General features: G+C 39.4%; 1 protein-coding gene across 1 annotated transcript in view; it reads left to right on the forward strand.

Annotated features, from left to right (window-relative positions):
- LOC133012201 (tectonic-1-like) overlaps positions 1-17,364 on the forward strand; it is a 43,176-nt gene that overhangs the window by 22,210 nt on the left and 3,602 nt on the right. Inside the window, exons 6-15 of the mRNA XM_061080182.1 lie at positions 911-1,044; positions 1,192-1,328; positions 1,415-1,517; positions 2,912-3,024; positions 3,409-3,429; positions 9,578-9,712; positions 10,217-10,342; positions 14,222-14,310; positions 14,445-14,582; positions 14,667-14,817. Of these exons, the coding sequence (XP_060936165.1) occupies positions 911-1,044; positions 1,192-1,328; positions 1,415-1,517; positions 2,912-3,024; positions 3,409-3,429; positions 9,578-9,712; positions 10,217-10,342; positions 14,222-14,310; positions 14,445-14,582; positions 14,667-14,817 (1,147 nt within the window). The remainder of the gene's footprint in view (positions 1-910; positions 1,045-1,191; positions 1,329-1,414; positions 1,518-2,911; positions 3,025-3,408; positions 3,430-9,577; positions 9,713-10,216; positions 10,343-14,221; positions 14,311-14,444; positions 14,583-14,666; positions 14,818-17,364) is intronic.

The following is a 17,364-nucleotide window of genomic DNA, read 5'->3' on the forward strand; positions in this document are numbered from 1 at the left end:
CTATGTAATGCAACTTTTAGTGAACAAAAATAGCAGGATATCAGTTACATAATGTAAAGCATCTGTATTGAAATAAACAGCAATAAGCAGAGAAGACAGTTTATTTTTTTTTTAATAATGATGAACTATATCAAATAATGGTACATGTGCAAATAGATGCTATTCACAATTACATGCCAGGTAAAACACTTTGAGGAAGGGTTGAAAAACTTCCATGTTCAGTTTGACTTAATGCACTGTATTTCCACTGCACTGTCACTGCAACACAATCTGTGATATAACAATCCGCTGCTCTCATTATAACAGAAATTCTCTTTTTGAGGGTTAGGGGCAGAAGATGTCACAGCTTGTTAAAGCCCTGTGAGACAAATTGTGATATGTGAATATGGGCTATATAAATAACATTTGATTGATTGATTTTTTTTATTCACCATTTCCATGCCACAGTTTTTCAAGTGTAGTGACGTTACTGTTTCTGAAAACTCCCTGCAGACGTTTCATTGAAACAATGACCAGATTGACAAGGGGTTAGCTCTTCAAATGCATTTGATTTGGCACTTCCCTGCAGGAAGTGTTTACGCAATGCTATCTTAACGGCAATTAGAAGTCAAATATGACTGGATGTAATAAGTGTATGAAAGCGTTACTGTTACAGAGGAGAAAGCTATAGCAGCAGAGCACTGGGTAAGACATACTCTTGTTTTAATCACAAGGTTAGTGTGCAGCATTTTAAAATTTCAAATGAAGGTCTGGTTTTCTGTGCGGTGATGCAGTTGAGTAACTTAAAGGCCACTATTTTAAGGTAATACAAACGTTAAATTGCATGCTTGTTTGTAGAGGTGTTTGTCGTGTGATGTTTTATCAGTATGAATATGACTCTTAATGTTTTTGTTTGTCCTTTTGATTGCAGTGGCAACAAACAGCTTTGCAGCTGTGATGTAGCGTCGTACTCTCTGAGGAGCACCATAGACGGCTACTCAGAGCTTCAGCCATCCGTCAGGAAGGAGACAAATTATGACATTTTTTGCATTCAGTCACAAAATCGTAAGTTATCAGTCAGTATGTTTCCTTCAGTTGTAGGCTGGTTTTATTTTTTCCTGTTTTTTCAGAATATGCTGAATATTATTGCGTATTGATGTATTTTGATATCAGTTTCTCCATTTTCAAGTCCTTCTGTATTATTCTTTGTAGGCATTGATGGATGGTCTCATCCCGCACCTTCTCTTCCAACCGACAGTAGCTTTGATTCGCTGTTTAAACAATTTACCAGCTTCCTTTTTGGCTTGGAGGAAAACACTGCAGAGCTCCAGGCCCCATCTGGATACCAGGTACATCTCTTCTGATATAGTAACTGCTGCTCATTTTCTTCATTAACACAATTAACATCAGATTGTGATGTTCTCTTTGTTTTCAGTATGGGGATGTGCTGGTGACATCAGGGGAAGATGGAGACAGAGGGATGTTCTGGTCGCCCGCTCCTGGTGTCACTGCTGATTGTGTGGACACAAGTCCTGCAGGTAGCTTCTACTCACCTATGTGACACTGCCACCTCAGCTGAACTGTGGCCACTGTGGTCTCTCTTTCCTCTCTCTCCTCTCCCCTCTTTTCCACCAATCTCTCCTCTCCTCCCCATTTTCTTTGCTCACCCCAACTGGGTGAGGCAGATGGCCACCCACATTGAGTCTGGTTCTGCTAGAGGCGACAGTGGCTCAGGGAGTGGGTTGTTGAATAACCAGAGGGTCGGTAGTTCAATCTTTGGGCATTGAATTGAACCCCAAATTGCTCCTGATGGCTCTGCTGGCAGTGAGTGTGATGTGTGACAGAGAAAGTGCTCTTCATGAATGCAATGTATGAAGTGTGTGTGTGTGTGTGAAAAGCAAAACTTTAATGTAAAGCACTTGGAGTGGTCAGCAAGACTAGAAGGCAGACAAGACCATTACAGACGTATTACCTGTCTGTTGTTTAAGGCTAATCAGTTCAAGGAACTCCTGATGTAGCAATCCCTGGATCCCACATCAAACAGTAGGCTGTTTTCAGTGTGTTGGAATAGTAATTTATGGTCACCTTAACTAAACAGAGAATGCTGACCAAAAAGGTCTGAGGGATTCTGCATCCTCCCATTTTTTTTAATTTACTTTATATGTTTTTGTATTTATTTGCTGAGACTGTATTCTTTTCTTTTTAGCATTTCTGTGGTAATGCTTCACAGTTTTTTAAAATGTAGGCAATTGACTTTCCTATTTAACCAAACACAACAGTAGCTCTGAGGTCACAAGTTTTTTTTAAAGCTCCACTAAGTCAGCCCTGACCATCTGAAAACATTCCACCACCGAAATAGTTGCAAAGCAGCAATAACTCATGATGTGGAAAATTGGTTTTGTTTAATGAGTGGAATAAGTTTCTGAATTTGAAAACATCGGTGTAGCTTAGAAGAATGTCCTCTCTGCTGATAAATACACAACATTTCTCAATGCCAATAGTGTCATTAGAAGTTCTAACAACACAAGTCTGGTAAGAATTGTTCATTTTATTTCTAATATGACTTAGCCGAAGTTACTCATGGACAATTTGTGGGAGTGTTGTCATAATTCACACAGCCCACAACAAATAAAATTGAAACACAATTTCATGGATGATACCTTTGAACGACACCCTGAAGCATCTGAGCCACCCAGCAGATATATACAGCCCAGTGGTGTAGTGAGCATGAAATAAAAAAATATATTGTTTAAAACTGCATTAAATAAGCATCTCTCAAATCCGTCGCTTGCTATGTCAGGTAATTATTTGTTAAAGGAAATAAACGTAGCCTACTACTGTATGCTAGTTTCTTATTTCCAAAATGCTCCAGAGAGTTTATAAATGAAGTATTTAAAAAATGTACTTTCATGTTGAACCTTTGTCGCAACAGCCTTCTTAATAGACGACAGCAGAGGGTGTTCCCGGCATGTAAACCTCGATCGGGACTGCAGCTCTCTGCCAGCCCTCAATATGGGCACCTACACTGACATCCAGCTCTTAACTGTGAGTCTCACTCTTACTCTTACTGCTCTACATGCTTGTTCCTGAAAGAAAGTCCACTCTCAAACAGTCTTACTCTCACATAATATTTGAGTTATGCTGAACATACTTCAGGACTTTGGCTGTGATTGAGGGGGCACTCCACCAAACTTTCAATACATACAATAGTTCCTTCACTTTTTTTAAGTGCAATGCGTAATGACTGACAAGGGATGTGTTTTGGGTGGACATTTAATTCCCTCCTTTTTGAAAAAATAAATTAACGTGTGAATGTCTGTAAAATAAAGTATAAAAATAAATAATCAAGATTAACAATCAATTGTCTTGCCCACTGCACTAAGAGAGTTATTTTAAAGATGTTAAAATAATTGTTTTCCTACTCTACAGGGGACGAAGAACGATGCAGCAGTAAGTATTCAAATTATTTTATTTGTTTAACCAACAGCAACAAAAATGTATAATGATTCTGAATTATCTTGCTCTAGCTGCTGAAAGCAAATTTAATTAATCTAAATCCATAAATTGGAATTAGTAAATCACATTTTTCTTCACATAACCTTCCGTCCTAGTTTACAGTTTTCATCACATTGTATTAGTATTTAGTTATTTAGTTAGTTTGTATTTTGTTAGAAGCAAACAATGTAGACAACATAAACTAAATCAACAGTGCATGTAAGGAGTAGTGACTGAACACGCTCAGATATGAAAAAAACTATATCTGTGTGAGTGTGTGTTATATTCCTTCTTTCTCACTTTTACTGAATCAAAGCTGCCCTGAAGTAAATTTTTCTTTCTGCGAGAACTTAAATCATCCATGCTTTTACCTCACATTTATTGTGTAAAGTTCAAGTCTAAGTTACCTTCTATTGTCATTCATCCTCATACAAAGTTTACAACTCAGGGAAATGTCTTGCCTCATGGACCAAAGTGCAAAAATACATAGAACATAACAAGAGAACAGGACTAGGAAAGTGAGTGTTTTGCGGGTGATTAGGATGATTTTTACATATGAATGTAAACAGTGAAAAGTTGCCTCGATTCACATGACAAATAATACTAAACACATTATAAACAGGAGAGAAAATAAAGCAGTGATATGCGCTGTAGTAATTGTCAAATTGTTAATTTGAATAACTATAGAATATAAGTTAATGACTAAAAATATTATATTGAGTATATTTATAAAAGTAATAGTACACATTGTTTGTATAATATTAAAAAAGTATAAAGTATATATTATAATTAGGGCTGGGCAAGTTAACTCGTTTAATCGAGTTAACTCAAGTGATGAGTTAACTCAAGTGATGAGTTAACTCAAGTGATGAGTTAACTCGATTAATTATTTTATCTTGCATTAACTCAGGTTTGATTATTTATTGTTTTATTGTGAAAGTCAGGCTTTTATTTTGTGAAAGTCTGTTGCTGACTGCTGCAGAACAGGAAAAAAGAAAATAATTGGCGGATAAACAATCGAGTTAACTCATCACTTGAGTTAACTTTTAAAACGAGTTAACTTGCCCAGCCCTAATTATAATAGAATATAATAGAGTACTATAATATCCAATTTAATTGTATTTTATTTGTATTGTGCAAATCTAAATATACATTATCTAATGGTTCAGGATTCACCTGATCCAGAACCAACTATAGGCTTTATCAAAGATACACATGTAAAGTTTAACCTTAACTGTAGAGATTGTGTCTGCCTCCCGAACCCAGAGTGGGAGCTGGTCATTAGTAACTTTTAACAGGGCTGTTTCGGTGCTGTGATGGATTCTAAATCCTGACCGAAGGTCTTCCATCAAACCATTACTATCTAAGTAATCACAAAGCTGGTTAGCAACAGCTGTTTCAAGGATTTTTTTAAATGAAGGGCAGTTTTAATATGGGTCTATAATTAGCTAAAACATCTGGATCAAGAGTGGGCTTTTTAAACAGAGGTTTAATTACAGCTACCTTAAAAGCTTGTTGTATTTAGCTGGTTAACAAAGACGTATTAATCTGATTCAACATGGAACTGTCAATTAGGGGGAACACTTCCTTCAAAAGTCTAGTTGGGACATAGTCTAATGGACAAGTTGATGGTTTAGATCCGTGAATCTCAACTGGTGGATGGCGACCCAAAAGTGGGTGGCAGACTCGTTTCTGTGGTGCCGTCTATTCACACTCCTTAACAGTATGTTGTATTACCTTGTGTCCCTAAGATGCACTTTTTGGTGTTTTATTTAAACGCAGCTAATTGAGTGTAAAAGGGATAAGGTAATCAGAAGAAAAATACATTTTGTACACTTGAATCTTTTTGCACTTTTTGAATTTATTTTGAGTTTGTGGATAAAAGCTGCTACTCAAGACACTGAATTTTTTCCATAGTGCAGTGTTGGTTGTCATAGATTCAGTGTGAGTATTCTCAGCTAAAGCTACATAATTTTAGTCTTTTTGAAACTACTTTTCAGTAGTTGGACTTTTTTATTTCATGTTTGTATGCATGAAAGCACTGCTGAATCTGTTAAAAAATGCTGAAGTTACTGAATTGTTATGTATGTTGTATTACCTTGTGTCCTTAAGACGCACTTTTTGTTTTTTAATTCAAATGCAGCTAATTGAGTGTAAAAGGGAATATTTCCCTCTCTGGCATTGCCACCTGCTGGTCGTTTCAGTTTATCATTAAACTTGTGTTATTGTGTTGGAATACTGTGATATTCTGTTCTATCTCAGTTTAGAACTGCACCATCTTTTAATTAAATACATTTGAGAAGTGGAACATTTTCTTCGATTTGGGTCGCGGCTTGTCATTAAGAGGGGATGGTGGGTCCTGAAGCCAGACCAGTTGAGAACCACTGGTTTAGATAATGAAAGTAGTGAAGTCAGTTCAGAAAGATCTATTGAACAAAAGTGGTCCAAATATAAATCTGGTGCTACAGGTGGTTCTATGGTTTCTGTACTGGTCGATGTATCTGTGCTAATGATGGGGAGTAGGTGGTGGATTTTATCCCTAATCATAGTAATAGTGTCATAGTAATAATGGTGTGATAGTTTATATATATATATTCCCATTATATATAATAGTATGAGTGATGATGATATTTGTTTATATGGTCTATTGTAGTTTACAGATAAAAAAAAAAGTAGAATCCAAAGAAAGAATGAATGAATAATAATAAATATGTGGTCAACGTCTAAATATAATATATAAGTGACAGTGCAAGCTAGTCAACTTGTCCATTTAAAGAATATAGGGGTTTTATGTTATGGATGTTAACATGGTGTTAAGCGTCTAACAACTTGGGCAGAGAAGCTGCTCCAGTACCTCATTCTGCTGGTATTGATGCTGTGCAACCTGATGGCACAGGCACAGTCTTTGGGAGGGGTTCTTCATGGTGGAAGAGGGAGAGGGAGACCTCTATAATCCCCTCAGCTGTCATCACTATGCGTTGCTGGGTGTTAAATTGTGATGCTTTATAATTCCTGAATCACGAGATGCAGCTGACAATGTCACCCTCTACACTACCTCTACACAGAGGAGAGTGGACGGGCCATGGGAGACTCGCTCTCTTCAGCCTCCACAGAAAATGGACTGCAAAGTTAGTGTTGAGACAGCAGGTGAGGTCATCACTTACACACCAAAACAATTGTTGTGGAGCAGCTGAGGAGTAGTGGAGATTACTTAAGGCCAATTTATGCTTGAGCGTATTTTGTAAAACGGATAGATAAGACCGCCCTATCCGTCGTGAAACGCCCTCTCCGAGCGCTTCGGACAGCTTTTCGTACACCTCTGATTTTTCTAACTGTCCGTGTTGTGTCGGAGAGCCCACGGACAGCTCTTGGCTGTGATTGGTCCGCGAACGACATCATTTCCGTATGACGTCATTTCCGTACGATGTCATTTCTGTTCGACGTCATTTCTGGACCTGTAACTTCCTGATTCACAATAAACACATACACAACTACGATTCTACGATTAATGTGACGTGTGTGTTGAGCCAGCGGAGTTGTCCGGCTGACGGTGGCTCGTTCGAGCACTGATGGCATGTGTGCACGGTCACATACGGTTAGAACGAGCTTTCAAAACGGCGCTAGCAGGCTAGGCTAGCGGGCTAGACACCATGCTAACTGCGGTGGTAACAGTGCAAGAACCCGCCGTCACGACTTTAATTCCACTTCTATCATGACACTGTTTCTATAATACCGTCAGGTTAGAAGCAAACACTGGGTAGTAGTTAGTGCCGGGAGTGCCTGCTGACGGTGTGTGGAAGCTACATGGATCTTCAAGCTGTGGAATTAGCAACACAGTTTGGAAACAAGACCGGGGAACCGCTGCGCTAAGAAACGATAACATCAGCATTTTGACCCGCTGGGTGTCACTTTATTTAGTTCTGTTAGTTGCCATGGCTCAGTGTGTGGGAGGCAGGCTGACAGAGAAATATAAACACAAGTGGACGACTTCTTCCGATAATTGGGGTAGGCTTCTCTGAGCTCGTCTTCCGTTGCGCCATCTATGGGTTTGGCGGTGAATTTTTTCCGACGTACAGTGGTCGGAGAAGTAAATATCAAAAAGACTCTTCGACCCCTGTGGAGCCCTCTCCGAGAAACGGATACGTAGTAATATACAAGAGCCTTTAGCTGACGTCTTCCTGATTTCATACATTAAGAGGAAGTTTGTTTTTGCAACATCTCCAGTTGCTCCACTTCCTCACCTCCTGATGAGGCCTATTATTGTTACATCATCAACCAACTTGATGATGGGGTTGGATTCAGACTTGGCTGATCAGTCATGGCTTTGAAGCAAGTGGGCTGAGTACACAGCCTGGGGCTGGTTCTTGTGCACAGCATGATGGTGTTCTGCTACTGGTTTGCACTGTCTTTAGTCTCTCTGTCAGAAAGTCTGGAGTCAAGTTACAGGGAAGTGTCAAAGCCCAGTAGTGATGGTTTCCTCACCAGTTGGTGGGAGATGATTGTGTTGAATCCTGAACTTTCACAGCAAGTGTCAAGGTGTAATAGGGCTGAGTGCAGAGTGAACCCAAATACATTGCCAGTGGAGCAGCTGGGGTGGTATGAAAACTAATTTTGAGTGGGGAGGGCAGATTGAATGTGTCTCATGTAGTAGCAAAAAGCACAATGGGTCAGTGCTATTATGAGTGGTTATCATGGTAAATGGTTTTGTATTTATATAGCGCTTTTCTAGTCTTGATGACCACTCAAAGCTCTTTACAGTATAGTTTTACATTCACCCAATCACACACACATTCATACAGGGCATCTATTAGCAGCACTTTGTTGTTTCTATGAGGGGCAATTCGGGGTTCAGCGTCTTGCCAAAGGACACTTCCGCATGCAGATGGGGAAGACTGGTGATCGACCTGCGGACCTTCAGGTTGGAGGACGACCGCTCTACCCCTCAGCCACAGCTGCCCAAATCATAAAGATCGTAAAGTCACAGTCTACTTATTTGGCACTGTAGTTATGCGATGTTCCATTTGAAGACATTTATACTTAAGTTATTTCCTATCACAAACTTTACCTAAAATATCACCTATGCTAATTGATGGTTCATGCAAACTCTCCATGACACCATCCATTGTACTGTCAGTTGTCCTTCATTGAAAATCTGTCAAAATATAACGTCACAGCATCTGCCTAATCTGCAAATTTAGCAAGACACAGGCACTTGTTTTGCGCAGTTTGCCACATAGTTGCACAAGCACAGGCGGAACTTTGAGGTTTACTGCTGCAATGCAAGGACAGGAACAATGACACTTTTCTCAACTCTCCACTCTAGTCCCAAAAAGGAGGAAGTTATCAGATATTTTCACATTGGCACTGACGACACACTTTGTTAACCTTACTGTTTACTGAGTAGATATTGCAGAATAATTTTTTCTATGATACAGAATAGTATGAAACTGAACATAACACGACTTGTTTGCGAAATGTACTAAGTACAATATGTGAACATTGAACATCATATGTGTTTTTAGTCAAATAACCCATTGTCTCAAAAAACGAGCACTATTAGCTGGGCTCATAGCTTGGAAACATTTTTAGAATTTGAATCCCTCTCTTTTTGTACTTGGGTTCTGTTGGACATTTTAAACTTACAGTTGTTGACGGTCCGAGTTAACAGAGCAAAGGAATCAGTTACAGAGGCTTATTCCCTCACAATGAACCTCAAGAACTTTTTTTTGTGAAGTTCTGAAGGAATTGGTGGGCTAAATCAGGGGGATAGGAGGGTGGGGCTCCTTTGTTCCTTAGCAATTTATTTTCTTTTTCTTTTGTTATTATTTGAGCTTTTAGTTTGCTATGTATTTGCGTGTATTTTTGTGAATTTTTTAATAAAACTGAAACAATAAGATTTAAACGTTGACAATATTTAAAACACATATCTAGTCTTATTATTTATAGCTATGATATAATACAGGTCCCTCAAAAACCTAAAGGTCATTCGTGATACATGGAACCGAAACAGTCGTATCAGCTTTTAAAGTAGAAAATTAGTTAAAATGATAGTGTGAACTCAGGCTATAAGTGAACTAAAGTGTGGGTTTTTGGTGTTCTGCAGGTTGTTCCTGTGGATGTCGCTTCAGTCATCCAGCAGTCTGTAGAGGGGACTCTGACTAAGTGGAACATGAGTGGAGGAGAAAAACTCAGTCCTGTTCTCCTGACCCCAGAACTCTGTGCTAATGTAGTGCTGAAGGTGAGTCCACCACTTAACAGTTTGTGGGACATTACACATATTTATGGCTACAAACTGTTTTTGATAAAGAGTAATTTTTTCTACCAAAACATTACAAATATTCAATGTTAGATTTAATTAATTCTTAAGCATTTGATCTTGTCAGGGTGGAAAAACTAAATCATAAGACACATGCAGTATATTAGGCACACTAGTACAACCAAATGCAGTCCAGTACAACAGCTCCACCTTAAGATCTATCTTTACAAATTCATTAATGTTAATCGTTGTTGACTGTGTCAGAAATTAGTAAATAAGGTAAGAAGCTCATAGTTAAAGGATTTGTACTGTGTCATACTAAATGGTATTTTTGTCCTTTTTTGGATTGTTGACATATATATATTATTATAATATTGTTGGTACATAATTAAGTGGAGAAAACACAACACCACTAAATTCATTCACAGAAAATAATTTCACCACAAATAAAAAGTTTGATTGTCTGCTGGCATTTCGTTTCCTCAGGTTGCATACGTCATGAAGTACAACCCAGCCGGTGAGATAGTGAATGTGAGCGTATCTTTGGTACTTGGATTTGTTAGTGAAACAGCACTGCCCCTGAAACAGGAGTTTCAAATCACCTTTCTCCAGGTACTGTCACTCAACCACATATTTTTGCCTTATCACAGGTTGTTATGCAAATGTTTTTTTGTGCTGTTTTGCAATCAGAATCTGCAATTTGAACAAGGTACTGTATTAGCTGTACTTACTAAGTAGGTTTCCTTTTTAATATCCTAAGATTTGAAGAATATAAACTATTGGTTGCTCACTGTTTTTTTTGCAATGACTGCAGTTGAAGAGCAATCTGAATGATTTTTTTTTAATCTCAATATTGCTAAAAGTGAAGCATTGTCAATTTCTCTGTGAAGAAATGTAGGTACAGTTCTCAGAAAATGGAAAAGACATTCAATTTAAGTTCTGTTGGTAGATAATGTACATTAATAAACTACAAGCGAGACAGGCTGCAGCTGGTTGTTCAGTCCTGTGGTGTGGCATGTCATTGAGCTTAATCATACCAGCATACATTGGCACCTCTCCTACTACAGTCACTAGAGAGATCATCACCTGACAATCAGCCAGTAAAGATTTTAGCAAGAACTTAAATAACTTAATAATTTTGAATTAATCAATCCAGCCATAATTCTCCTGCCACTTTTTGTCACTTAAGGCAAGATCCTATTGTTCTCATTGCTCCATACAGCTGGACGTACTAAAAAATGTATTATTACTCTCAATAAATGCATGTATTAAATAAGTAATTTTGGGCCCACTGCTTTCCTATCATTCCTTAACATGTATGAGTTACTAAGGATCATTTAATGTACACCCTGTATATGAATCAACCAATCAAATTTGATTTGTGTAGCCCATATTCAAAAATCACAATTGTCCTCATAGGGCTGTTCAAGAAGCCAAATCGTCTGCCCTCAACCCTCAGCAAGAGGAAGAACCACCAAAAATAATATAAACAGGGGTGGGGGTGGGGAAATTTAAACCTAAGAGGGAGTCGGGAGTGACTGATCTCTCAGGATGGACAGAAGTGCAATAGATGTCACGTGTAGCAGAGCACAACAAAATACCACTAGTTACAGCATTCATGAGTAAAGAAAATTGTTATGATAGTGGTATTGCAAATTCTGGTATCATATGTGAGTAAGCATATTTTTTATCTAAGCAATCTAGTTGTAATCATAATCCACGATCAGTTGCCACCACCATCCACTGTGGCTGCAGCTGTGATTTTTATCTGCAATGATAAAACAGGACTCCACGGAAAAAGTCAAGTCAGTAACATTTATTAATAAGACATTAATATGATGTGGGAGAAGAGAAAAGAGAAGCTCTATATGCCATAGCACCATAGCTAAGAGCTGGTCCATGTAGAAAGTCACATATTACTCATAAATGAGCATCAAAGTTTGATATTCACCAAATGTGATTGGAATATTACTGGCGAGGGTGTCTCCAGATTAATCACTTATGGAGCTGAATTATTAAAAGTCAAGGTCAACAAGAATGTAGTCCAAAAAGCCTGTTCTCAAAGACTTCTCCATAAACAAGTGAGACAATCGAAAACTTATATTGATCAGTATTCCCCATCATTTGATGTCATATGATAAGTGACCTATTAAGAAGTCAAAGGAAAATAGCGTCATACATAGTTAAAAATTACTTTTAAGGTATCTCAATTCTATAGAGCTCTAGATGCAACCTAAAGTTTATATAGATCAAAAATGTATGTCTGATCATGTGGGAGGTATGGTGTCTATCACTTTTGAGTCAGCAAATGAAATCATATAGTGTACGAATGCATTATGTTTTGCAACCAATCTACAGCTTATATATATTAACAAACATTCATCATTATATAGTTTAAATTATTTCATGATGACATCAATATGAAATGGCAATATTACAACAAACAGACCATAGCATTATCTGATTGGGGTATAGTCGGCGGTGCAGGATATGCATTGCACCTCTGATGCTCTGATTGGTGATTTATCTCACCATCATTATCAAAAAACTAAATCAGAGTATTTTTCTCTGCCTGTAAACAATTGACTCATCTTGCACTCAGTGGTATTTACTCATTTTGTGTCCCAATGATATTGACTGCTGGTTTTCTGAGAATAAAGGACAAATGTTGAATGTCCCTTGTACGTTTGAAAGTCTTCTGCACAATTGAGTAGATGTTAGCAGGTGTTAGTGGCCACCAGCAGATTAGGGACATAACTGTGCACCTTAGCCAATCAAGTGTTTTGGGCTTCTTATCAATCAATCAATCAATCAAGTTTTATTTGTATAGCCCACATTCACAAATAACAATTCGTCTCATGGGGCTTTAACATTGTGTGACATCCTCTGTCCTTAACCCTCAACAAGAGTAAGGAAAAACTACTAAAAACCCTTTTCACAGGTAAAAATATGTAGAAACCTCAGAGAGAGCCACATGTGAGGGATCCCTCTCTCAGGACGGACAGAAGTGCAATAGATGTCAGGTGTAAGAAAACATCATCAGGATTTTTAGCAGCATCCATTAGGCTAAACATTTTTCAATACTATGTGTCAGGCAGTCCCGCTGCAATCACAGTCTCTGGCCAGCAGCAAGACCACGATCCAGCATCAGGATGAGATCCACTATAATCCACAGTCATTGTCCACCGCCGCCAGTTAGAATCCATTATCAGCTGCCGCCTCGGTCGTGGTCCCTCATCATCCGATGCCAACGCGACAAAGGATCCTCCATTACAACGACGATCAGCTGGCACGATACAGAATCCACCACTGGATCCACCATTGCGACCTCCGACACGCGATCCACAATCATAATCCATGGTGCGGCCACAGCTGTGGCCCTGCATCCGCGGGCGCTAAGGCACAGAAACTCTGGGAAAAGGGGTCAAGTTAGTAACATGTACTGATCAGATAAGAATTATCTTGATGTGATAAATATGGAGAAAAGGAAGGAGAAGCAGGAAAGAGAAGCTCCGTGTGTCTTGTGTCATAAATTCCCTGTGCGTCTTAGCATCATCAGGGGTTTTTGCCATTTAATCAAATTTGGAACATCGCACAAATTAGCTCTAACTATAAGCTTTATAAAAAAGGAAGGTTTTGAGTCTACTTTTAAACGAACAGAGCGTGTCTGCCTCCCTAACTGAAAGTGAGAGATTATTCCACAGCAGTGGGGCTTGATGGCTAAAAGCTCTGGCTCCTACTCTACTTTTAGAGACTTTAGGGACAACAAGTAAACCTGAGTTCTGGGATCGGAGTGCTCTAGTAGGTTGATATGGAACTAACATCTCTTTAAGGTAAAGAGGTGCCATAGCATTAAGGGCCTTGAAGGTGAGGAGGAGAATTTTAAATTCTATTCTAGATTTAACAGGAAGCCAGTGTAGCGATGCTAATACTGGAGAAATGTGCTCTCTTTTCTTAGTTCTCGTCAGGACACGTGCTGCGGCATTTTGGACCAGCTGCAGAGTCTTTAACGACTTGCTGCTGGAGCCTGATAATAATGAATTACAATAGTCCAGTCTCGATGTAACAAAGGCGTGGACTAGTTTTTCTGCATCTTTTTGCGAAAGGACATGTCACACCTCAAGTTCAGACTTAGAGCCTGAACTTGAGGGTAAACTGAGGTTAAAGGTAAATCTGACTGGCTACTGGCTTGTATGGCGGTACTATGAAAGCAATGTGGCCCACTCAGTAGATCAGACATCATTAGCTCTATGTCTTATTAAACTTAGCACTGTCCCTTTTTAGAACGTAAGACAAGATTGAGAATACATAATACACGTTCTGCCGCACTAATTAATACCTACCGCCAATTGATGTAATCGGATGTTAGTGACCAACAGCAGATGTTAGGGACACATCTTCAGTTGTGTTCCTTAGTGTCATCAGGTGTTTTGGTCTTTAACATGTTATTCTTGACAATAAATATAAATATGTCTTTTGTCTGTTATACAGCAGGATGTTGAGGAGGTGGCTGTGGATAATAGTGGAAATCCAGGTTATGTGGTTGGACTGCCTCTTGTGTCTGGAACAAGAACACATGAATATCCTTTATCTGAATCATTGACAGCGTCCTTCGACAGCAGCAGTAGGTGGTGCAGTGGTGGCTGAGAAGGGTATGAAGGGGTATCATGATGTGCTACAAGGCTCAGGATTTGTCCTTAACAGTCATCTTCACTGGGATTGTCAGAAGCATCGACTCTAGACAAACACTGTCTCTTCTGGATGCAGCTGAGGATCAAGACTGTCTGCGTGGTCGACATCACCGCTCCCCTGTCCTTTTTGGTCTGGATTCTGTGTCTGGCTGCACATTAAGGCAAGGCACACTGACCAAATCATATTCTTGTGTATAGCTATACTGTCTTGTTTAGAATTGGGGTGATTTGTCTTTTTCCTGCAGACTGGAGGATACGGCCAACTGCTCCCTGGTCTCCCAAGTGCTCCTGGATGTTCTGAGAGGACCAAACTATCCCCAGTATGTAGCTTCTTTTGGAAACTCCCCATTAAACAATCCACTGGACTGGGTGCAAATCGGCAGCTTCCGTCCTGGGGTAAGCACAGCTTTGAAAACAGAAAATAGTATAATCCTGAGGCCCTCCCATTCCTGTGAACGCAATATCTCAAGAATGCCTTGAGGAAATTTCTTCAACTTTGGTACAAATATGCCCTTGGACTCAAGGAATAACTTTGGTGGTCAAGGTCAAGGTCACTGTGACCTCACAAAGCACATTTTTGGCCTTGTGAAGGTGATACCTCTCAAACACAGTGAAGGAATCCTTTCACATTTTGCACAAATATGCACTTGGACACTAGGATTAACTGATTGGTGGCAAAAGGTAAAAGTTTTTTGCCTTGTGAATGCAATACCTCCCAAGCTCCTTTAGGGTTTTTCTTCACATTTGGCACAAATATTCACTTGTACTTGTACATCTCAGTGGCTTCACAAAGTAAGTTGATGTTTTTCTGGAAAAAGATATCTTAAAATCAGCTCAAGGGAATTTTTTCGAATTTGGTACAAATGTTTGCTTGTACTGTACTTGTATTCACTGATTTCATTTTGGAAGCCAAAGGTCACAGTCACCTCACGTTCCTGGGAATGTGATATAGTAGGACTGCCCATGGTACATTTTATAACATCTGATACAATTCACTTTGACTCTCTGATTTACTGACTCAATTTTGGTGGTCAAAGGCCAAGGTCATGGTGGCCTTATATAAATCTGGGAAAATTAGTATGTAGAAATATGCACTTGTTTCTTTTTTGCATTGATAATCCCATATTTTGACATAATTTCATGTTGCTTTCCCATGCACTTGATTGAACCCGCATATAGCAGAGATGTTATTGAACTTAACTGCTCCTCTAATTACAAAGCATCCTGCCAGGGGTGTCTACAGACCCCTGCTAGCAGCCTGAAGCTGTGTGCGTTTGATTTCCAAGCTTTTCAATTTACACTGGATGAATGGCAAATGTCATTGATTCACCTGAATTAGCACAGATGTTATGATGATAATAAAGGTTTGTCACTTTAGTAACTGCAAGCAATAACATTGGTTAATTTAAGATATCAACAATGTTATTACAATTACATCCCCGCAAAACTTTTTGTCACGTATGTTTACATCGACGACTAGTGATGACGTGACAGGTTTTCTGAGGAGTACTGACGATATATTGGCTTCTTGAAACCTTGTCCCAATTTGTAGAGTATGATTTCCACCACTTACCCTTGTAACTCTGTGTAAAAGGGTCAAGGTAACCCTCAAAAACAAGGGGAAGGGAGAAGGGGTGAAATCTGATATTTTTAGAGTTCAATCACTTGTCTACAACATGACTGAGTCCACCGGGTGGCAAATCAAATTGATTGGACACTATCTGTAGACCTTTGTCTTAAAATGGTAGAGTCATAGTACTGGACAAAGCTTATCCATTTTGTATGTATGCCACTTCTCCAGCAAGGATGTGAGGAGGTAAATTGATGCCAGAATATTGAGCCAATCCATCATTCAAATTAAAACCAACAGGGTTACATAATTGTTCCATACAAACATAACACTGCACCTGTATCACCAAGTACGACTTAAGTTTTCAAATAATGTGTCCGCACCAACGTGTTTATAATCACTGCAGTGAACGTGTCTTTGCTGTCAACTGCATAGAGTGCACAGAGCGCACTAGAGACCACTTCCACAAAATGAAATCTGTGTTCACCTTAATTCCAAATGATTTCCCAGAGTGGAGGTTAGGCTCCCACTGACTTACGTGTGATGTAATAGGTCCAATTGCTGTAACCATAAATACTGTGACGACAGTTGTGCGTAATGCTGCGTGGAGGGTGCACTGGCACTGATAGAGCAGTGTGCAGAAATTCAGTTTAGCGACTATGAAGATTTCCTGCCCCATGATAATGACTGGCTCATCAGCTGTCATAGATTTCCATTGAGCTGTGATCTTTAATCTTTGTGCTGAACTGAGTCCAGTATTACATAGAAGGCTCTAAAGGAGGTGAGCCATCCCAGCACAAACACAAGTTGTCAGCCCTTTGGGTTCATTAGCCATCAGGTCTGTGTGTGATATGATTTACACTGTATACTTTTCACCGTTCTCCTCGAACCCCCTTTATAGATTGGGGATATCAAATTTGTCTCTGAATTAAATAATGCCAGGCAGCCCACCCACTGAGGCTCTCTGGAGGTCGAGCATGTGGTCCCCTCACCACTGCAGTGCGCATCTACTTTTTGTATGAATCCAATGCAATGTTTTATAGACGAGCCCCCTAGTCTCCACTTAGAGTCAGCCGTCTGAACAAACTGAACCCAACACCGAGTCTGACAGAACAGTCAGAGGCCATAAGAATGACCATTGCAGCAGTCAATCTAGCATTCATGTGGTAGAGTGACTAGATGGAAGCTATTGAGTAAAAAGCAAATGGCAGCATGTATGAGATCTGCTGAATCTCTGGTCTGATGGGACAAAGACGTACGTCTTTTAGAGTCTCATTCAGTGTGCGAATAACCCTGTTACAGTCAGGGGTCCCCCTTCCTAGTGCTCCATTGTTATGCTAAAGTACCCTCTGATCGACATCTGACCCCCCCAA

The sequence above is a fragment of the Limanda limanda genome, chromosome 10 (assembly GCF_963576545.1).
Source record: "Limanda limanda chromosome 10, fLimLim1.1, whole genome shotgun sequence".
Lineage (NCBI taxonomy): Eukaryota > Metazoa > Chordata > Actinopteri > Pleuronectiformes > Pleuronectidae > Limanda > Limanda limanda.